Below are 23511 nucleotides of genomic sequence, written 5' to 3'. Positions count from 1 at the left end.
TGGAAGCATGATGGGTTTCACCATTGTTTTGATATAATATTCAAATTACTTGTACAAACCAAACTGGTTCAATTTTACCTCATTCACTGAAGACTGCTGAACCTTTTCACAAAGGAGGCTGACAGTCTGTTGATTTTCAACTTCTTCATAAACCCTGAAAGACATGTAATGTTAAATCTTTTACTACAAATTCATGGTAGTTTCAAATTCATAAATTAGGAAATTCTCATTTCATCAACTTTGAAGGAAAGAAGACGAAGATATTACTAATTTTCATCTGCAGAGCTGTAGCTGAATGACACCTCCAAGCTATGATCTACTATCTAGTCAGTGGAGGTTCAGTCAGTGCAGGGCAGTGTGGGAGATGAACTACTAAGAAACAGTTTGAAGAGCTGGATTAATATCAGTGGAGATAGTCTTCTAAACTAAACTAATCTCAGAGTTCCTTTAGCATTTCACTTTCCTTAACTACAAATGTTTTGTCAGAAATACACAAAGTTATACATTTCAATTGATTCACATTGCAAAGCCTTCCTTGAAGAAATTTTCAAGATCAGAGACAAAATTAAATTGATACTCCAGTATGGCAGCATCTAGTTATTTTCTGAAAGAAGACAAGGGAGAAAAGAGGCATGTATCAAAAAAGAATAAGAATGATGATGATGACGTAGAAAGATTTGGGAGAAGAATTGTGAGGCAAATGTAACAAGATGACAGAGGGAAAGAAGATGATTACAAACAGAAGACAAAAACTGAGAGGGGTGATGCAAGGTGATCAAGAGGGAAGAGATTCATTGAATCAAATCTGAACTCAAAGTTTAAGATTTATTCATTGGAATCTATTTTTGATAGATTACAGAAAACCTGTTAATATAATTTCAGAATAATTTAAAAGGAAAATATTGCCATTAACTGATTGCACCACTTCAACATTAGGAGTGTTATAGCACAGAAATAGGTCAGGGTTCCTTAAGCCCCACAAACATTTCTCAAGTACTTACCTAATTTTCTCCTAAAAGGCCTGAACCACTGGTTGCTTCCATCGCTCTTTCAGGCAGCAAGTTCCATATGTTAACTAGGTGAAAAGGTTTTCTGTTATGCTCCAAATTTAAAATCTGTTCCCTGAAATACCCTATCTAATCATGACCTTTTATATCTATCAAATCTCTTAACTTCGAAAACCTTCTGCCTTTAACAAATCATGTATTAGATCTTTATCCATTCAAATTTCTCCAAGTGCTTGGTCATTCTTTCCATAATTTTTGTATTCAAGGCCTCCCTGCGGTCCTTGGAATCTGACTGCATTGTAATTCTCTGGCATACACATACATCCATTTGAACAAAGGCATTTCATTATGGCACTTTGCCTGAATGATTGCCAAAATTGTCCAAAAAACATCTCCTTTATGGATGTATTCCATGCAAACTGGGTAAGTGGTTTAAGCATAGCCAAGCTCTTCTGGTGCCCGAATCAATTTTCATCCCCTTGCTGCTCTTTGAATTCCATTCCCTCCAGGATGTAGTTTTGCATATTTTCTTCAAGGTGTACCATTATTTTATCAAATATCCTCAAACTCTTAATGAGGCACAGGTGTTGGTGTGCCTTCTTATTGATTGCATCAATATGTTAGGCCCAGATTTGATTCTCTGAGATGTTGACATTAAGGAACCTGTAGCTGCTGACCTCTCAACAAAGACTGGTGTATCTTCTCCCGATTTCCCCTTTCTGAAATGCACAATCAATTCCAAGGGCTTGCTGACATTGAGTGTAAAGTTGTTGGTTGCAACACCACTCAACTAGCCAAGTAATTTCATTCCCTCACACCTCCTTGATGCCACCTGAGATTCTGTCAATGATGTCATCAATACATTCATAGATGTTGTTTGAACTGTGAGTAGCCACACAGTCATAAGTGTAGAGAGAGTAGACCAGCAGAATGAACACACATCCTTGAGTTGCCCTATGTTGATTGACACCGAGAAGATGTTATTTATGGGTTCCCAATAAGGAAGTCAAGAATCCAGTTGCAGAAGGTGGTACAGAGACCCCTGTTTTGAAGCTTGTTAATTAGTATTATTGGAATGATGGCATTGAACACTGACATATAATTGATGCACAGCAACCTAATGTATGTATTACTGTTGTCTAGGTGGTCGGTGTGGAGAGCCACTGAGATTGCATCCACTAGAGACCTGTTGTGGTGATAGGGAAACTGCACTGGGTCCAGGTTCCTGCTCAGGCAGAAGTTAATTCTAGCCATTACTAACCTTCCAAAGCACTTCACCACTCTGGGTGTGAATGCTACCAGGTGATAGTCATTGAGGTAGCTCACCTGCTTATCTTAAGCAACAGTATGATTGCTGGCCTTTTGAAGCAGGTTTCCATCTGCAGCAGTGAAACTTTGAAGATTTTCTTGAACACTCCAGCCAATTGGTTGACACGTTTTTAGTAACCTGCCAAGCACAGCATCGGGTCCTGATGCCTTGCAAGGGTTTATCCTCTTGAAGGATGTTCTGACATCCATCTCCAAAACAGAAATCATAAGCTTTCCAGATGCTGGGGATATTTGTACAAGTGTAATTTTATTCTCTTTCAAAGCACACATAAAGGCATTGAACTCATCAAGGAGTAAAGCATCACAGATATTTATGCTTTTAGGCATCGCCTTCTAGGAAGTAATGGCATGCACACCCTGCCACAGCTGCTGTGCAACTACCTGTGTCTCTAACTTCAAATGGAATTATCTTTTCATTCTCGCCATGTCCTTCTGTAGGGTGTAATTGGACTTTTCGTAGGGTTCTGGATTGCTGGTCTTGAATGACATAGATCTAGCCCTCGGCAGACTACTAATTTTCTGGTTCATCCACAGGTTCTGGTTTGGATATCTGTGGTGTGGTATGTCCTTGAAGGAACACACTCATTAATGCAGGTCGAGATGAAATCGGTGACGGCAATCACATACTCAAAAAGATCTGAAGGTGAATCCCTGAATATGGTCCAGTCTTGCACCTACTTTGACCATACGTTCATGGTCCTCACCACTGATGCTGCGGTCTTCCGACTCTGCCTAAAGGCTGCGAGTAGAAGTACAGACAGATGATCAAACTTGCCAAAGGGCAGATGTGGGATGGCACATTAAACATTCTGAATGGTGGTACAACAGTGTGTTGGATCTTCTTGTACCACAGGTGACATGCTGGTGGAAGCTTGTCAGAGACTTCAAGCTGGCCTAGTTGAAGTCTCCTGCGACAACCAGGATGGAAACAAGGTACATTAGAAACTGGAGGTCATACAACTTCTCCATTCCCTCACCTGACCTCCTACTCCACCATTCACCCATAAAGTCTATTTGTTTTCTCAGAAACGTTAGTGAGCAGCTGATATTTTTAGATTATTAAGTTTGTGTTTATGAGGCTAGAAGTTTGAGAAATGATTACATCAAACACTTGTCATATCTCAACATGGATGAGAGATCAATATTTCCAGATTAAAGCTACTGTTAATTTAATGGCTACATTTTAGCAAATGTACTCAACTGAATGCACCATTGTGGACCATCAAGACATCAAAAAAATATTTGACCTAGAGGTCAATTAAAGAGCAGAACTGAAAGAGGTTTACATGCAAATTGCTTGGAAGTCCTCTCTTAAGTGTGGTATATAATGTACTTTGTACAACCATTTAAAAAGTGATAAAACATTTCCTTTAAATAGTACTGACAGTACAATTATACTGACTGAAAACATAGAAACATAGAAACCTTACAGCACAATACAGCCCCTTTGGCCCACAATGCTGTGCCGAATATGTACTTACTTTAGGAATTATCCAGGGTTACCCATAGGCCTTGACTTTTCTAAGCTCCCTGTACCTATCCAGGAGTCTCTTAAAAGACCCTATCGTATCCACCTCCACCACTGTCACCGGCAGCCCGTTCCACGCACTCACCACTCTCTGTGTAAATAACTTACCCCTGACAGCTCCTCTGTACCTACTTCCAAGCACCTTAAAACTATGCCCTTTCGTGCTAGCCATTTTAGCCCTGGGAAAAAGCCTCTGACTATCCACACAATCAAAGCCTTTCAGCATCTTATACACCTCTCGTCCTCCATTGCTCCAAGGAGAAAAGGCAGAGTTCACTCAACCTTCCTGTAGTGAGGCGACCAGAACTGAGCACAGTTCTCCAAGTGGGGTCTGACCAGGGTCCTATATGGCTGTAACATTACCTCTCAGCTCTTAAATTCAATCCCACGATTGATGAAGGTCAATGCACCATATGCCTTCTTAACCAACAGAGTCCACCTACATAGCAGCTTTGAGTGTCCTATGGACTCAGACCAAGATCCCTCTGATCCACCGCACTGCCAAGAGTCTTACCATTAATACTATATTCTACCACCATATTTGACCTACCAAAATGAACCACCTCACACTTATCTGGGTTGAACTCCATCTGCCATTTCTCAGCCCAGTTTTTCATCCTATCGATTTCCTGCTGTAACCCCGACAGCCCTCCACACTATCCACAACACCCCCAACCTTTGTGTCATCAACAAATTTAAGCCCTCCTTCCACTTCCTCATCCAGGTCATTTATAAAAATCACAAAGAGAAGGGGGTCCCAGAACAGATCCCTGAGGCACATCACTGGTCATCAACCACCATGCAGAATATGACTCATCTACAACCACTCTTTGGCCTTCGGTGAGCAAGCCAGCTCTGGATCCATTAAGCATGGTCCCCTTGGATCCCATGCCTCCTTACTTTCCCAATAAGCCTTGCATCGGGTACCTTATTAAATGCCTTGCTGAAATCCATATACACTACATCTATTGCTCTACCTTCATCAATGTATTTAGTCACATCCTCAAAAAATTCAAACAGGCTCGTAAGGCACGACCTGCCTTTGACAAAGCCATGCTGACTATTCCTAATCATATTATGCCTCTCCAAATGTTCATAAATCCTGCCTCTCAGGATCTTCTCCATCAACTTACCAACCACGGAAGTAAGACTCACTGCTCTATAATTTCCTGGGTTATCTCTATTTCCTTTCTTGAATAAGGGAACAACATCTGCAACCCTCCAATCTTCCGGAACCTCTCCTGTCCTCATTGATGATGCAAAGATTATTGCCAGAGACTCAACAATCCCCTTCCTTACCTCTCACAGTAGCCTGGGGTACATCTCATCCAGTCCCAGAGACTTATCCAACTTGATGCTTTCCAAAAGCTCCAGCACATCCTCTTTCTTAATGTCTATATGCTCAATCTTTTCAATCTGCAGTAAGTCATCCCTACTATCGCCAAGATCCTTTTCCATAGTGAATACTGAAGTAAAGTATTCATTAAGTACCTCTGCTATCTCCTCCGGTTCCATACACACTTTTCTACTGTCATAATTCATTGGTCCTATTCTCTCATGTCTTATCCTCCTGCGCTTCACATACTTGTAAAAATGCCTTGCGGTTTTTTTTAATCCTGCCTGCCAAGGCCTTCTCATGGCCCCTTCTGGATCTCCTAATTTCATTCTTAAGCTCCTTCCTGCTAGCCTTATAATCTTCTAGATCTCTATGATTACCTAGTTTTTTGAACCTTTCCTAAACTTTTCTTCTCTTCTTGACTAGATTTACAACAGCCTTTGTACACCACAGTTCCTGTACCCTACCATCCTTTCTTTGTCTAATTGGAACGTACCTATGCAGAACCCCACGCAAATATCCCCTGAACATTTGTCACATTTCTGCTATACATTTCCCTCCGACATCTGTTCCCAGTTTATCCTTCCAAATTCCTGCCTGATAGCCTCATATTTCCCCTTACTCCAATTAAACACTTTTCTAACTTGTCTGTTCCTATCCCTCTCCAATGCAATGGTAAAGGAGATAGAATTGTGATCAGTATCTCCAAAATGCTCTCCCACTGAGAAATCTCATACCTGACCAAGTTCATTTCCCAATACCAGATCAAGCACAGCCTCTCCTCTTGTAGGCTGGGGTTTTTTTTCTTAGTCTATTTTAGATTGGCTGATCACATTCAGACAACATTACAAAGTGGCCTCCAAAGCAAAGGCTGGAGAAGGAGAAATCAAGCTTCAGAATTCTGATCACTATTTAGTGATATGTTTTTAAAAGAAGTGAATGCTGGACTTTGCCTCATTAATGATGCTCTCCATTAGTGCCTGCTTTTCTTGCCCAACTTCAACACTTGGGCAAAGTCCTATAAAAGGGGAAAGCAAGAAATGTGTTTTTATTTTAAAAGTGTTATTTACAAATTATTAAACAAACTGTTTGAATACAGTGGTTCAATTCAGGAGATTTTTCCAGTATGTTTTATGGGTCATGCTTTCATTCAGAATTCATCAACAACAGTGAGTACATATATAAATACACTGCCGTATGTTTTATTCCTGTCAATGACTTGGTAATAGACTTTGGAATCATACATTTCATACTGCAACTGCACAGCCTAGTTAGCAGATTTCACAAATTGCTTAAAATGCTTTCCAATGTATTTCCTCCATGAGCTATTCATAGCTATATCTGGTAAATATAGGAAATAAAAGTTCAACCAAAATAAAAAGTCAAAATATGATTAAATGCAAACACATTCTTCAAATTGAAGGTATGGAAATAACTTTTTATATTTACCTTACTTGCATCTTTGCCAAATGAGTCATTGCAACCATTAGATCAGCTTGTTCTTTTGGAGTAGATAAAAATCTTAGCAATCTCCAGAGACAGCGTAAGTAATCTGATTCTGGTACACCCTCAGCAGGATATTGCACTATCAAGTTTTTGAGTTCTTCCACAACTGCGGTTCTTAATGAAGATGCTTTGAAATAATAAAAAAAATGCTCAAACTACATTTTATTAGAACAAGTAACTCATTTACATTATTTTATAAAACATGTTAATTAGAAATAATAGGGCCATCTCCAAGCAAACCATCTTTGTAATTAAAAGCAGTTCATCATATTTTCACAAACACCAGGACATCTGCAGATGCTGCAAATTCAAGCAACACACACAAAATGCTGGTGGAACGCAGTAGGCCAGACAGCATCCATCGGAAGAAGCACAGTCAATGTTTCGGGCCGAGATCCTTCGTCAGGACTAACTGAAAGAAGATTTGGAAGTGGGAGGAGGAGGGGGAAATCCGAAATGATAGGAGAAGACAGGAGGGATAGAGCTAAGAGCTGGAAAGTTGATTGGCAAAAGGGATACAAGGCTGGAGAAGGAAGAGGATCATGGGATGGGAGGCTGGGGAGAAAGAAAGGGGGAGGGGAGCGCTAGAGGAAGATGGAGAACAGCCAAGGAGTTATTGTGAGAGAGACAGAGAGAGAGAGAGAGAGAGAAAAGGGGGGGGGGATAAATAAATAAATAAGGGATGGGGTAAGAACAGGAGGAGGGGCATTAACAGAAATTAGAGAAGTCAATGTTCATGCCATCAGGTTGGAGACTACCCAGACGGAATATAAGATGTTGTTCCTCCAACCTGAGTGTGGCTTCATCTTGACAGTAGAGGAGGCCATGGATAGACATATCAGAATGGGAATGGGACGTGGAATTAAAATGTGTGGCCACTGGGAGATCCTGCTTTCTCTGGCGGACAGAGCGTAGGTGTTCAGTGAAACGGTCTCCCAGTCTGCGTCGGGTCTCACCAATATATAGAAGGCCTGACGAAGGGTCTCGGCCCGAAACGTTGACTGTGCTTCTTCCTATGGATGCTGTCTGGCCTGCTGCATTCCACCAGCATTTTGTGTGTGTTGCTCATCATATTCTCATCTGGAAACCACCTGCCTTGCTACCTTACTCCCTACCAAGAAAGCTACATAGAAACATGGAAAATAGGTGCAGGAGTAGGCCATTCGGCCCTTCGAGCCTGCACCGACATTCAGTATGATCATGGTTGATCAACCAACTCAGAACCCTGTACCTGCCTTCTCTCCATACCCACTGATCCCTTCAGCCACAAGGGCCATATCTAACTCCCTCTTAAATATAGCCAATGAACTGGCCTCAACTGTTTCCTGTGGCAGAGAATTCCACAGATTCACCACTCTCTGTGTGAAGAAGTTTTTCCTCATCTCGGTCCTAAAAGGCTTCCCCTTTATCCTTAAATTGTGACCCCTCGTTCTGAACTTCCCCAACATTGGGAACAATCTTCTTGCATCTAGCCTGTCCAATCCCTTTAGAATTTTATACCTTTCAATAAGATCCCCCCTCAATCTTCTAAATTTCAGTGTGTATAAGCCTAGTCAATCCAGTCTTTCATCATATGAAAGTCCTGCCATCCCGGGAGTCAATCTGGTGAACCATCTTTGTACCCCCTCAATGGCAAGAATGTCTTTCCTCAGATTAGGGGACCAAAACTGCACACAATACTCCAGGTGTGGTCTCACCAAGACCTTGTACAACTGCAGTAGTATCTCCCTCCTTCTGTACTCGAATCCTCTTGATATGAATGCCAGCATACCATTCGCCTTTTTCACCACCTGCTGTACCTACATGCCCACTTTCAATGACCGGTGTATAATAACACCCAGGTCTCGTTGCACCTCCCCTTTTCCTAATTGGCCACCATTCAGATAATAATCTGTTTTTCTGTTTTTGCCACCAAAGTGGATAACCTCGCATTTATCCACATTAAATTGCATCTGCCATGAATTTGCCCACTCACCAAACCTATCCAAGTCACCCTGCATCCTCTTAGCATACTCCTCACAGCTAACACTGCCGCCCAGCTTCATGTCATCCGCAAACTTGGAGAAGCTGCATTTAATTCCCTTGTCTAAGTCATTAATATATATTGTAAACAACTGGGGTCCCAGCACTGAGCCTTGCGGTACCCCACTAGTCACTGCCTGCCATTCTGAAAAGGTCCCGTTTTATTCCCACTCTTTGCTTCCTGTCTGCCAACCAATTCTCTATCCACATCAAAACCATACCCCCAATACCGTGTGCTTTAAATTTGCACACTAATCTCCTGTGTGGGACCTTGTCAAAAGCCTTTTGAAAATCCAAATATACCACATCTACTGGTTCTCCCCGATCCACTCTACTAGTTACATCATCAAAAAATTCTATGAGATTAGTCAGACATGATTTTCCTTTCACAAATCCATGCTGACTTTGTCCGATGATTTCACCGCTTTCCAAATGTGCTGTTATCACATCTTTGATAACTGACTCTAGCATTTTCCCCACCACCAATGTTAGGCTAACCGGTCTATAATTCCCCGGTTTCTTTCTCCCTCCTTTTTTAAAAAGGAGGGTTACATTAGCCACCCTCCAATCCTCAAGAATTAGTCCAGAATCTAAAGAGTTTTGAAAAATTATCAATAATGCATCCACTATTTCTTGGGCTACTTCCTTAAGCACTCTGGGATGCAGACCATCTGGCCCTGGGGATTTACCTGCCTTTAATCCCTTCAATTTACCTAACACCACTTCCCTACTAACATGTATTTCCCTCAGTTCCTCCACCTCACTAGACACTCGGTCCCCTACTATTTCTGGAAGATTATTTATGTCCTCCTTAGTGAAGACAGAACCAAAGTAGTTATTCAATTGGTCTGCCATGTCCTTGTTCCCCATGATCAAATCACCTGTTTCTGACGGTAAGGGACCTACATTTGACTTAACCAATCGTTTTCTTTTCACATATCTATAAAAGCTTTTACAGTCAGGTTTTATGTTCCCTGCCAGCTTTCTCTCATAATCTTTTTTCCCTTTCCTAATTAAGCCCTTGGTCCTCCTCTGCTGGACTCTGAATTTCTCCCAGTCCTCAGGTGTGCCGCTTTTTCTGGGTAATTTATATGTTTCTTCTTTGGAATTGATACTATTCCTAATTGCTCTTGTTAGCCACAGGTGCACTACCTTCCCTGGTTTATCCTTTTGCCAAACTGGGATGAATAATTGTTGTAGTTCATCCATGCGATCTTCAAATGCTTGCCATTGCATATCCACCGTCAACCCTTTAAGTATCATTTGCCAGTCTATCTTAGCTAATTCACGTCTCATACCTTCAAAGTGACCCTTCTTTAAGTTCAGAACCTTTGTTTCTGAATTAACTATGTCACTCTCCATCTTAATGAAGAATTCCACCATATTACGGTCACTCTTACCCAAGGGGCCTCTCACGACAAGATTGCTAATTAACCCTTCCTCATTGCTCAATAGCCAGTCTAGAATGGCCTGCTCTCTAGTTGGTTCCTTGACATGTTGGTTCAGAAAACCATCCCGCATACATTCCAAGAAATCCTCTTCCTCAGCACCCTTACCAATTTGGTTCACCCAATCTATATGTAGATTAAAGTCACCCATTATAACTGCTGTTCCTTTATTGCACGCATTTCTAATTTCCTGTTTAATGCCATCCCCAACCTCACTACTACTGTTAGGTGGCCTGTACACAACTCTCACCAGCGTTTTCTGCCCTTAGTGTTATGCAGCTCTACCCATATCGATTCCACATCCTCCCGGCTAATGTCCTTCCTTTCTATTGCATTAATCTCCTCTCTAACCAGCAATGCTACCCCACCTCCTTTTCTTTTATGCCTATCCCTCCTGAATATTGAATATCCCTGAATGTTGAGCCCCCATCCTTGGTCACCCTGGAGCCATGTCTTTGTGATCCCAACTATATGATATTCATTAATAACTATCAGCACTTTCAATTCATCTACCTTGTTACGAATGCTCCTTGCATTGACTACTGTAATCTTAATAAAAATCAAAGGCTGAATGTTCAAAATATAACGTATAAAGAGGAAAAGGAGCAAAGAGGAAAAGTGCACAGAGGAGAAAATAGTAGGTTGTGTAAAATACTGATCAGCCTCTGTTTGAGCAGTGTGCTCAGTTCTGGCTATTGTGACTCAAAGAAGATGCACTAGGTTAGAAAAGGGTGCGGCACAAATTAAGTAGAATAGTATTTTGGTAGCAAGAGGATCAAATGCAATGTCAGATTGCATGAAAGTATTTTCTATTCTCTCATTTATAGAAAATTGGCATTGATTAAACTGAAAAATCTCAAATGATAAAAAGGAATCATATGGATAAATGGAAAGAAGTAGGTGGAAATTCTGAACAGGTAGAAATTCTGAACAAGAGGAAATAACTTCTTGAAACTCGGATTTGTGCCATGTCAGGTAGCATTTTTGTACACAAATTTTTCCACCCAAAAAATCTACTGTTAGGTTAATTGAATTTGTTAAATAAAATCCAAGTACATAAATGATGGAAATAATGAATTAAGGCATGGAGAACAGCATGATTGCACAAAATGCACCAAGAAGTTTGAGGAGATGAACTTTCTAAAGCAAACACATGTGGATGAGTTAATAAATCTTGATCTCTTGTATCTAACTTTGTGGACCTCTCAATGGTTTGACATCTTGCACTCATTAGTTCATAATGTCCATAGATCTACAATCCATAGATCTGTATACCTACAAGGATATCCATATAATTTCTGAGGCTGAGAATCAGGTGTGTCATTGGAACTGAGCCAGGGTCAGCAACAGCAAAGGTCAGGAATCTGGGTAGGTTTGCAGCTGGAAGCAGGGTTTGGTGTGAGGGCCAGAGTCTGAAGAGGCTGAAACTGCTCTGAAAGGCTGAAGCTGATATTTCTGCATCTAAAATAAATTTTACAGTGAGAGTCTGAACAAAACTAATGATTCTCTGTGCCGTAGTGACACCTGTTCTCCTATACACTTTTCAGAACAGGAATATCTACAGCAGGCACCTTAAGGCACTTGAGAGATACCACCACCAAGAACTGCAGTTCCCATATGGCCTCACCAGTGACCTCTGAACACACACAACCAGAGCAGAAGCAAATCAACTTCAATCTCAAGGGACTGTCCAAGAGAAAGACAGGTAATCTTGATAGTAAGAATTACGGTGCAGGTAGTAGAGATTTGGATGGGACTAAGTATAGAAATGGTCAAAGGCTGCTGACTCTTACGGATTTTTATAACAGTGTTAGAACGGTTAGCTTTTTTCATATAATTACACAGACATCAACGCATAAAATATTGATCTTCCAAAAGTGCATACACAGATAAACAAAGGTGAAGGATAGAGCCCTTCTGACTATTTTCTGGTGTTTATTCTATAAATAATTGATTCAAAGCTGCAGGAGTTCTCTGACCATATAATGCATTCTGACAGTTTTATAAAGTGCCCATTAGAGGGATCTAGCAAGCAACATAGTACTGTAGCATTAAGTACTGGTTGCAGCAAAAAAAAGCTCTTTAAAATACAAGGCAAATACTGTCTTTTTATATGTTTTGGTCATAACAGATTCCTAGCAACAGGAAATAGCTAGTGCTACTTTCAGTTTGCTATTTTAGCAGAAATATTCTCATTTAAACTGAATTAGTGCCAAGAAGGAACTCTATTATTATGAACAGACTGTAATTTATAACATATAGTACAGCACAGTACAGGCCCTTCAGCCCACAATGTTGTGCCAACTCTCAAACCCTGCCTCCCATATAACCCCCCCCAACTTAAATTCCTCCATATACCAGTCTAGTAGTCTCTTAAATTTCACTAGTGTAGCTGCCTCCACCACTGACTCAGGCAGTGCATTCCACGCACCAACCACTCTCTGAGTAAAAAAACCTTCCTCTGATATCCCCCTTGAACTTCCCGCCCCTTACCTTAAAACCATGTCCTCTTGTATTGAGCAGTGGTGCCCTGGGGAAGAGGCGCTGGCTATCCACTCTACCTATTCCTCTTATTATCTTGTACACCTCTATCATGTCTCCTCTCATCCTCCTTCTCTCCAAAGAGTAAAGCCCTAGCTTCCTTAATCTCTGATCATTATCCATACTCTCTAAACCAGGCAGCATCCTGGGGTAAATCTCCTCTGTACCCTTTCCAATGCTTCCACATCCATCTTATAGTGAGGCGACCAAAACTGGACACAGTACTCCAAGTGTGGCCCAACCAGAGTTTTATAGAGCTGCATCATTACCTTGCGACTCTTAAACTCTATCCCTCGACTTATGAAAGCTAACACCCCATAAGCTTTCTTAACTACCCTATCCACCTGTGAGGCAACTTTCAGGGATCTGTGGACATGTACCCCCAGATCCCTCTGGTCCTCCACACTACCAAATATCCTGCCATTTACTTTGTACTCAGCCTTGGAGTTTATCCTTCCAAAGTGTACCACCTCACACTTCTCCGGGTTGAACTCCATCTGCCACTTCTCAGCCCACTTCTGCATCCTATCAATGTCCCTCTGAAATCTTCAACAATCCTCTACACTTTCTACAACACCACCAACCTTTGTGTCGTCTGCAAACTTGCCAACCCACCCTTCTACACCCACATCCAGGTCGTTAATAAAAATCACGAAAAGTAGAGGTCCCAAAACAGATTCTTGTGGGACACCACTAGTCACAATCCTCCAATCTGAATGTAAGCCCTCCACCACCACCCTCTGCCTTCTGCAGGCAAGCCAATTCTGAATCCACCTGGCCAAACTTCCCTGGATCCCATGCCTTCTGACTTTATGAATAAGCCTACCGTGTGGGACCTTGTCAAATGCCTTACTAAAATCCATATAGATCACATCCACTGCACTACCCTCATCTATATGCCTGGTCACCTCCTCAAAGAACTCTATCAGGCTTGTTAGACACGATCTGCCCTTCACAAAGCCATGCTGACTGTCCCTGATCAGACCATGATTCTCTAAATGCCCATAGATCCTATCTCTAAGAATCTTTTCCAACAGCTTTCCCACCACAGACGTAAGGCTCACTGGTCTATAATAACCCGGACTATCCCTAGTACCTTTTTTGACAACATTCCCCTCCCTCCAATCCTCCGGTACCATTCCCATGGACAATGAGGACATAAAGATCCTAGCCAGAGGCTCAGCAATCTCTTCCCTCGCCTTGTGGAGCAGCCTGGGGAACATTCCGAAAGGCCCTGGGGACTTATCTGTCCTAATGTATTTTAACATCTCCAACACCTCATCTCCCTTAATATCAACATACTCCAGAACATCAACCTCACTCATATTGTCGTCACCGTCATCAAGCTCCCTCTCATTGGTGAATACCAAAGAGAAGTATCCATTGAGGACCTCGCTCACTTCCACAGCCTCCAGGCACATCTTCCCACCTTTATCTCTAATCGGTCCTACCTTCACTCCTGTCATCCTTTTGTTCTTCACATAATTGAAGAATGCCTTGGGGTTTTCCTTTACCCTACTCGCTAAGGCCTTTTCATGCCCCCTTCTTGCTCTTCTCAGCCCCTTCTTAAGCTCCTTTCTTGCTACCTTATATTCCTCAATAGACCCATCTGATCCTTGCTTCCTAATCCTCATGTATGCTGCCTTCTTCCACCTGACTAGATTTTCCACCTCACTTGTCACTCATGGTTCCTTCACCCTACCATTCTTTATCTTCCTCACCGGAACAAATTTATCCCTAACATCCTGCAAGAGATCCCTAAACATCGACCACATGTCCATAGTACATTTCCCTGCAATTCACACCCGCAAGTTCTAGCCTTATAGCCTCATAATTTGCCCTTCCCCAATTAAAAATGTTTCTGTCCTCTCTGATTCTATCCTTTTCCATGATAATGCTAAAGGCCAGGGAGCGGTGGTCACTGTCCCCCAGATGCTCACCCACCGAGAGATCTGTGACCTGACCCAGTTCGTTACCTAATACTAGATCTAGTATGGGATTCCCCCTAGTCGGCCTGTCAACATATAGTCAATTTCTTAGCTTTAAGTACATTATATAAAAATCAAACTTGAAGACTGTGAGGGAAACAGGAAAATGCTGTGTGAAAGACTGACTGTTGACAATAATCCAACAGGCTTGTTAGTTGCTTACTTAATTTAGCATTTTGTAAACTGTATATTTCACACAGGGTGAAAAGCCAACATGTCGCTTATGAAGGGCTGTGGAAATAAAACCCAATATTTCAAAATTCATGGATGCAGAAAACAACTGAAGGCTGAAGATTAGATGTTTTTCTTACTTCAAAGTAAACTTATTATCTAAGTACACACACTATATGTCCCCATATGCTACTCTGAGATTCACTTTCTTGCAGGCATTCACAGTAGAATAAAATACAATAGAATCTATTAAAAACTACGCATAAAGAATGACAATTAACGTGCAAAACAAGACAGACTGTGCAAATACCAAGCAAACAAATCAATACTGAGAACATGAGTTGTAAAATCCTTGAAAGTGAGTCCATACATTTAGTGTTGAGATGAATAAAGTTCTCCACGCTAGTTTCAGAAGCCTGACGGTTGAAAGGTAATAACTGTTTCTGAACCTGGTGGTGTGGTACCCAAGGCTCCCACAACTCTGCCCCAATGACAAAAGTAAGAAGACAGCATGGTCTGCATTGAGAATGTCTGTGTTGATGGATGCTGCTTTCTTGTGCTCCTGTAGATGTGCTCAGTGGCGAGAAGGGCTTTTCCTGTGCTGGACTGGGCTGTTTCTATGACTTTATGTAGGATTTCCTATTCTTGGACATTGATGTTTCCATAAAAGGCCACGACACAACCAGTCAGGATACTCTCCACTGTGCAACTATAGAGGTTTTTCAAAGTTTTAGATGACATCTGAATCTGCAAAAACTTCTAAGAAAGTAGAGGCTTTGTCATGCCTTCTTTGTAATGGTAGTTACGTGCTGGTCCCAGGACAGATCATCTGAAATAATATTGCCAAGGAATTTAAAGTTACTGACCCTCTCCACCTCTGATCCCCTAATGAGGGGTGGCTGATGGACCTCTGGTTTCTTCCTCCTTGTAGTCAATAATCAGTTCTTTGATTTTGCTGATGTATAGTGAGTGGTTGTTGTTGTGGATTAATTTTTATGCTAAATTTATGGGATACCTGTCCTTTCAGGAAAGATTGAGTAGAACTAACATTTATTCTCTACAATTTTAAAAAAGAGTAAGTGATTTCATTGAAATATTATATATTCAAAGAGAGATCAACAGATTATAATATATTGACAGCCTGCAAAGTCTTAAACTATGGACCTTAAAGAACTAAAGCCTCAACATTATAGCTAGCCATTTAGGACTGAGGTGAGAAATTTGCCAATTCAAAGTGTTACATAGAAACATAGAAAATAGGTGCAGGAGTAGGCCATTCGGCCCTTCGAGCCTGCACCGCCATTTATTATGATCATGGCTGATCATCCAACTCAGAACCCCGCCCCAGCCTTCCCTCCATACCCCCTGACCCCTGTAGCCACAAGGGCCATATCTAACTCCCTCTTAAATATAGCCAATGAACTGGCCTCAACAGTTTCCTGTGGCAGAGAATTCCACAGATTCACCACTCTCTGTGTGAAGAAGTTTTTCCTAATCTCGGTCCTAAAAGGCTTCCCCTCTATCCTCAAACTGTGACCCCTCGTTCTGGACTTCCCCAACATCGGGAACAATCTTCCTGCATCTAGCCTGTCCAATCCCTTTAGGATCTTATACATTTCAATCAGATCCCCCCTCAATCTTCTAAATTCCAACGAGTACAAGCCCAATTCATCCAGTCTTTCTTCATATGAAAGTCCTGCCATCCCAGGAATCAATCTGGTGAACCTTCATTGTACTCCCTCTATGGCAAAGATGTCTTTCCTCAGATTAGGGGACCAAAACTGCACACAATACTCCAGGTGTGGTCTCACCAAGACCTTGTACAACTGCAGTAGTACCTCCCTGCTCCTGTACTCGAATCCTCTCGCTATAAATGCCAGCATACCATTCGCCTTTTTCACCGCCTGCTGTACCTGCATGCCCACTTTCAATGACTGGTGTATAATGACACCCAGGTCTCGTTGCACCTCCCCTTTTCCTAATCGGCCACCATTCAGATAATAATCTGTTTTCCTATTTTTGCCACCAAAGTGGATAACTTCACATTTATCCACATTAAATTGCATCTGCCATGAGTTTGCCCACTCACCCAACCTATCCAAGTCACCCTGCATCCTCTTAGCATCCTCCTCACTGCTAACACTGCCACCCAGCTTCGTGTCATCCACAAACTTGGAGATGCTGCATTTAATTCCCTCATCCAAGTCATTAATATATATTGTAAACAACTGGGGTCCCAGCACTGAGCCTTGCGGTACCCCACTAGTCACCGCCTGCCATTCTGAAAAGGTCCCGTTTATTCCCACTCTTTGCTTCCTGTCTGCTAACCAATTCTCCACCCACACCAATACCTTACCCCCAATACCGTGTGCTTTAAGTTTGCACACTAATCTCCTGTGTGGGACCTTGTCAAAAGCCTTTTGAAACTCCAAATATACCACATCCACTGGTTCTCCCCTATCCACTCTACTAGTTACATCCTCAAAAAATTCTATGAGATTCGTCAGACATGATTTTCCTTTCACAAATCCATGCTGACTTTGTCCGATCATTTCACCGCTTTCCAAATGTGCTGTTATCACATCCTTGATAACTGACTCCAGCAGTTTCCCCACCACCGACGTTAGGCTAACCGGTCTATAATTCCCCGGTTTCTCTCTCCCTCCTTTTTTAAAAAGTGGGGTTACATTAGCCACCCTCCAATCCTCAGGAACTAGTCCAGAATCTAACGAGTTTTGAAAAATTATCACTAATGCATCCACTATTTCTTGGGTTACTTCTTTAAGCACTCTAGGATGCAGACCATCTGGCCCTGGGGATTTATCTGCCTTCAATCCCTTCAATTTACCTAACACCACTTCCCTACTAACATGTATTTCGCTCAGTTCCTCCATCTCACTGGACTCTCTGTCCCTTACTATTTCTGGAAGATTATTTATGTCCTCCTTAGTGAAGACAGAACCAAAGTAATTATTCAATTGGTCTGCCATGTCCTTGCTCCCCATAATCAATTCACCTGTTTCTGTCTGCAGGGGACCTACATTTGTCTTTACCAGTCTTTTCCTTTTTACATATCTATAAAAGCTTTTACAGTCCGTTTTTATGTTCCCTGCCAGTTTTCTCTCATAATCTTTTTTCCCCTTCCTAATTAAGCCCTTTGTCCTCCTCTGCTGAACTCTGAATTTCTCCCAGTCCTCAGGTGAGCCACTTTCTCTGGCTAATTTGTATGCTTCTTCTTTGGAATTGATACTATCCCTAATTTCTCGTCAGCCACGGGTGCACTACCTTCCTTGATTTATTCTTTTGCCAAACTGGGATGAACAATTGTTGTAGTTCATCCATGCAACCTTTAAATGCTTGCCATTGCATATCCACCGTCAATCCTTTAAGTGTCATTTGCCAGTCTATCTTAGCTAATTCACGTCTCATACCTTCAAAGTTACCCCTCTTTAAGTTCAGAACCTTTGTTTCTGAATTAACTATGTCACTCTCCATCTTAATGAAGAATTCCACCATATTATGGTCACTCTTACCCAAGGGGCCTCTCACGATAAGATCGCTAATTAACCCTTCCTCATTGCTCAAAACCCAGTCCAGAATAGCCTGCTCTCTAGTTGGTTCCTCGACATGTTGGTTCAAAAAACTATCCCGCATACATTCCAAGAAATCCTCTTCCTCAGCACCTTTACCAATTTGGTTCACCCAGTCTACATGTAGATTGAAGTCACCCATTATAACTGCTGTTCCTTTATTGCACACACTTCTAATTTCCTGTTTAATACCATCTCCGACCTCACTACTACTGTTAGGTAGCCTGTACACAACTCCCACCAGTGTCTTCTGCCCCTTGGTGTTACGCAGCTCTACCCATATCGATTCCACATCTTCCCGGCTTATGTCCTTCCTTTATATTGCGTTAATCTCTTCTTTAACCAGCAACGCCACCCCACCTCCCCTTCCTTCATGTCTATCCCTCCTGAATATTGAATATCCCTGAACGTTGAGCTCCCATCCCTGGTCACCCTGGAGCCATGTCTCTGTGATCCCAACTATATCATAATCATTAATATCAATCTGCACTTTCAATTCATCCACCTTATTACGAATGCTCCTTGCATTGACACATAAAGCCTTCAGGCGCTCTTTTACAACTCTCTTTGCCCTTATACAATTATGTTGAAAAGTGGCCCTTTTTAATGCTTGCCCTGGATTTGTCGGCCTGCCACTTTTACTTTTCTCCTTTGTACTTTTTGCTTCTACGCTCACTTTACACCCCTCTGTCTCTCTGCACTGGTTCCCATCCCTCTGTTGTGAACTAACCTCCTCACGCCTAGCCTCTTTAATTTGATTCCCACCCCCCAACCATTCTAGTTTAAAGTCACCTCAGTAGCCCCCGCTAATCTCCCTGCCAGGATATTGGTCCCCCTAGGATTCAAGTGTAACCCGTCCTTTTTGTACAGGTCACGCCTGCGCCAAAAGAGGTCCCAATGATCCAAAAACTTGAATCCCTGCCCCCTGCTCCAATCCCTCAGCCACGCATTTATCCTCCACCTCATCGCATTCCTACTCTCACTGTCGCGTGGCACAGGCAGTAATCCCGAGATTACTACCTTTGCGGTCCTTTTTCTCAACTCCCTTCCTAGCTCCCTATATTCTCCTTTCAGGACCTCATCCCTTTTCCTACCTATGTCATTGGTACCTATATGTACCACGACCTCTGGCTCCTCACCCTCCCACTTCAGGATATCTTGGACACGATCAGAAATATCCCGGACCCTGGCACCAGGGAGGCAAACTACCATCTGGGTCTCTGGACTGCGTCCACAGAATCGCCTATCTGACCCCCTTACTATCAAGTCCCCTATCACAACTGCCCTCCTCTTCCTTGCCCTACCCTTCTGAGCTACAGGGCCAGACTCTGTGCCGGAGGCACGGCCACTGTCGCTTCCCCCGGTTAAGCTGTCCCCCCCAACAGTACTCAAACAGGAGTACCTGTTGTTAAGGGGCACAGCCACCGGGGTACTCCCCATCACCTGACTTTTCCCCTTCCCCCTCCTAACCGTGACCCACTTGTCTGCCTCCCGTGGCCCCGGCGTGACCACCTGCCTTCCACTCCTCTCTATCACCTCCTCACTCTCCCTGACCAGACGAAGGTCATCGAGCTGCAGCTCCAGTTCCGTAACGCGGTCCCTTAGGAGCTGCATCTCGATGCACTTGGCGCAGATGTAGACGTCCGGGAGGCTTGGAGACTCCAGGGCCTCCCACATCCGACACCGAGAACAGCAAACAGCCCTCTCACTCATAATGCCCCTCTCCTCAAATAACAACAGAAAATGAATGTCAAACCTTCCTCGCCTCGCTCGCTTCCGCCTAAGCCCGGTGAGCCGAAGCCCTTAAGTCTTCAGTCTGCTCCCGGCTCACTCCGCAGCCCGCAAACTACGCTGCCCCCTCTATGAGGCTTTGTTCCTTTTAAATCTGCCGCGCTGCACAGCCCGACGTCACACGCCTGCGCAGTCCCGCCTCTCAGAAAGCTGTTGGAGGAAAAAAAATAACGAAAATTTCAAAAATATCTTTCTTGGCACTCCCACTCAGACTCTCAGACTCCTTCTTCGAATCAAACCTGAAGCAGGATGTCTGCCCTTTTAAATCTGCCGCGCTGCACTGCCCGACGTCACACGCCTGCGCAGTCCCGCCTCTCAGAAAGCCGTTGGAGGAAAAAAAATAACGAAAATTTCAAAAATATCTTTCTCGGCACTCCCACTCAGACTCCTTCTTCGAATGTTTCATGTTGTTCGAAATTTTTGGAACACTCTACTTAGATTGGCATTCAGTCATTGAGTATGCTTGAGACAGTTTGGAATCCAAAGAAATCATATGACATGGGAATCAAACAGAGATAGATTGAGATAGATCCATGTTGAATGGCATAACAGCATATAAGGGTTTAACGGCTCATTCCCATTCTCATTTATTATGTTCTTCTGAATTTTCTTCCACAGATTAGATTAGCTTTAGCTTCATTTGCTAGATTGCAATGGGCCAACAGGCAAAGCTTCACAAATCTTCCCTCCCATTCCTGATAGTAGAATACTCTTTTAACAGCTTGATGTATCAAATAAAATGTTAATAAGAGCACTGGTAAACAAATCTTAATGTATAGAGCAAAGCAGTCAGCAAAGTACTTAAGCTAAAATGCTACATGGCACTTAAGCTAAAATGGGGAAAATGGAGGTAATAATCATTGGTAAGCAGCCAAAAATAATGGGTTTCATTGAAAATTAACAAGAATAGGTTGATAACTAAATGTCACAAATTACTAAAATGAACAAAAGTAGATAGACAAAAACCAATGGCAACAGAAAATAAACATCAACATCAAAGTAGGACAAAATAAAAGGCAAGATCAATCATGTTAAGTAATTTACAAAATAATAAAAAGGAGATACCTTAATTATGGAGGACTTTTACAAGAACAGATTGGCAAAGAGGTAAGAAAATCAGTATTTTTACAATTCATGTGGTCTAGTTATAGAAAAAGTCCAAGAGTTGAACAAATAAATGAACCAACAATGAGTACACTTTAAACTATAACATAAAACCAATAGGCAATTCAATACAATCTCTCAGAGCATGAAATTCACTTCACAATGAGAAAGTGAGGCAAATAGCAAAGTCCACTTAAGGGGAAACCGGATAAGTTAAGGGAATAGAAAGGAGGTTCTATGGATGAGAACAAGATTTCAAGATGGTATATTGCCTTGCCAGGGTCTGGGACATCTTGAGTCGAGTCCTCAGCATTCTTAAGTGGAAAGTGAAAAGACAGAGGTCACAGTCCATGTAGGTACCAATGACATAGGTAGGAAGAGTGACAAGATTCTGCACAGTGAATTCGGGGAGTTGTGCCAAATTAAAGAGCAGGATCTCCACAGTTGTGATCTCAGGATTGCTACACATGCCATGTGCTACTGAGGCCAGAAATAGGAAGATCATACAGTTCAACACGTAGCTAAGGAGTTGGTGTAGAAGGGAGAGCATCAGATTTTTTGGATCATTGGGCTCTTTTTCAGGGAAGGTGGGACCTATACAGAAGAGAAGGTTTGCACCTGAACTGGAGGGGGACTAATATCCTAGCACCAAGGTTGCAAATGCTGCACAGGGAGGTTTAAACTGGAGTTGCAGTGGGCTAGGAAACGAAGTGCCAGAGCAGATAATGGAGACAGATGTTATTAAGACCTCAGACAAAATCAGGAATCAAAAGGTTGAGCATGGTGCAACTAATGTCCAGAGCTGCATATATGTCAATGCAAGTAGTATTGTAAAAGGGCAGGGATTAACACATGGAATTACTATATTCTAGCCATTAGTGGGATATGATTGCAGGAGGGGCAGGATTGACAGTTCAATATAGAATCTCAGCCCATGGGCCAGACCATCTTTTTCCATATTTACTCTGAAACTAATGGCATTATGATCACTAGATCAACATGTTCCCCTGCACAAACTTCTGTCACCTGCTCTGTCACATTCCCTAACAGCAGATCAAGTATCACACACTTTCTTATTGGGACCTCTATGTACCAATTAAGGAAACTTTCCTGAACACATTTGACAAACTCCATCCAATCTAGGCCTTTTACAGTATGGGATTCCTAGTTAATATATGGAAAGTTAAAATCATCTGCTATATCAACTTCATGTTTCTTGCAACAGTCACAATCACTCACAAATTTGTTCCTCTAAATCATGCTGACTGTTGGCTGGTCAATGATATAGCCCCATTAATGTGGTCACATCTTTCTTATTCCTTAGTTCCACCCATAAAGCCTCACTAGATAAATTCTCCAGTCTGTACTGACTGAGTACTGCCATTACATTTTCCCTGACTAGTAATGCCACCCCCTCCCTTTTCATCTCTCCTGCTCTGTCACATCTAAAACAGTGGAACCCCGGAATATTGGCCTGACAATCTTCTGTTTCTTCGGACCCTGTGGGAGGCAAGTACAGAAATTGAAGGGGCCCTAGCAGAGATATTTAAAATATCCTTAGTGAGGTACCGAGTGCTTGGAGGATAGCTCATGTTGTTCTTCTATTTAAGGAAGACTAAAAATAAACTAGAAAATTATAGGCTGGTGAGCCTGATATCAGTAGTGGGAAAGTTATTGGAAGGTATTCTAAGGGACTGGATATATGAGTACTTCAATAGATATGGACTGATTAAGGATAGTCAACATGGCATTGTGCATGTCCAATCAATCTTACAAAGTTTTAAGGAAATTACCAGGAAAGCAGATGAAGACAAGGCAGTGGATGTTGTCTACATGGACATTAGCAAACATTTGACAAGGTCCTGTATGGGAGGTTGGTCAAGAATGTTTAGTCACTCGGCATTCAAGAAGAGGTAGTAAATTTTATTTTATTAGACATTAACTTAATGGGAGAAGCCAGAGAGTGGTAGTAGATGGCTGCCTTTCTGACTGGAGGTCTGTGAATAGTGGAGTGCCACCGGGATCGGTGTTAGGTCCATTGTTGTTTGTCATCTACTGCAGTGGTCCCCAACCACCGGGCCGCGAGGAAACAATATGATTTGGCGATAGGAGTCAGCTGCACCTTTCCACATTCCCTGTCACGCACTGTT

The 23511-nt window shown here is 42.3% G+C and overlaps 1 protein-coding gene across 8 annotated transcripts in view; it reads right to left on the bottom strand.

The window, feature by feature from the left end:
* tdrd12 (tudor domain containing 12) overlaps nt 1–23511 on the bottom strand; it is a 200053-nt gene that overhangs the window by 17314 nt on the left and 159228 nt on the right. For all 8 annotated transcript variants that reach the window (XM_063066982.1, XM_063066989.1, XM_063066990.1 and 5 more), the window contains 2 exons: nt 6650–6833; nt 79–154 (listed from right to left, as the gene is read on the bottom strand). In XM_063066982.1, coding sequence (XP_062923052.1) covers nt 79–154; nt 6650–6833 — 260 coding nt within the window. The remainder of the gene's footprint in view (nt 1–78; nt 155–6649; nt 6834–23511) is intronic.

This window comes from Mobula hypostoma, chromosome 14 (genome assembly GCF_963921235.1).
Source record: "Mobula hypostoma chromosome 14, sMobHyp1.1, whole genome shotgun sequence".
NCBI lineage: Eukaryota > Metazoa > Chordata > Chondrichthyes > Myliobatiformes > Myliobatidae > Mobula > Mobula hypostoma.
Note: the sequence above shows the minus strand (reverse complement) of the source record. Positions and strands in the feature narration are given on the sequence as shown.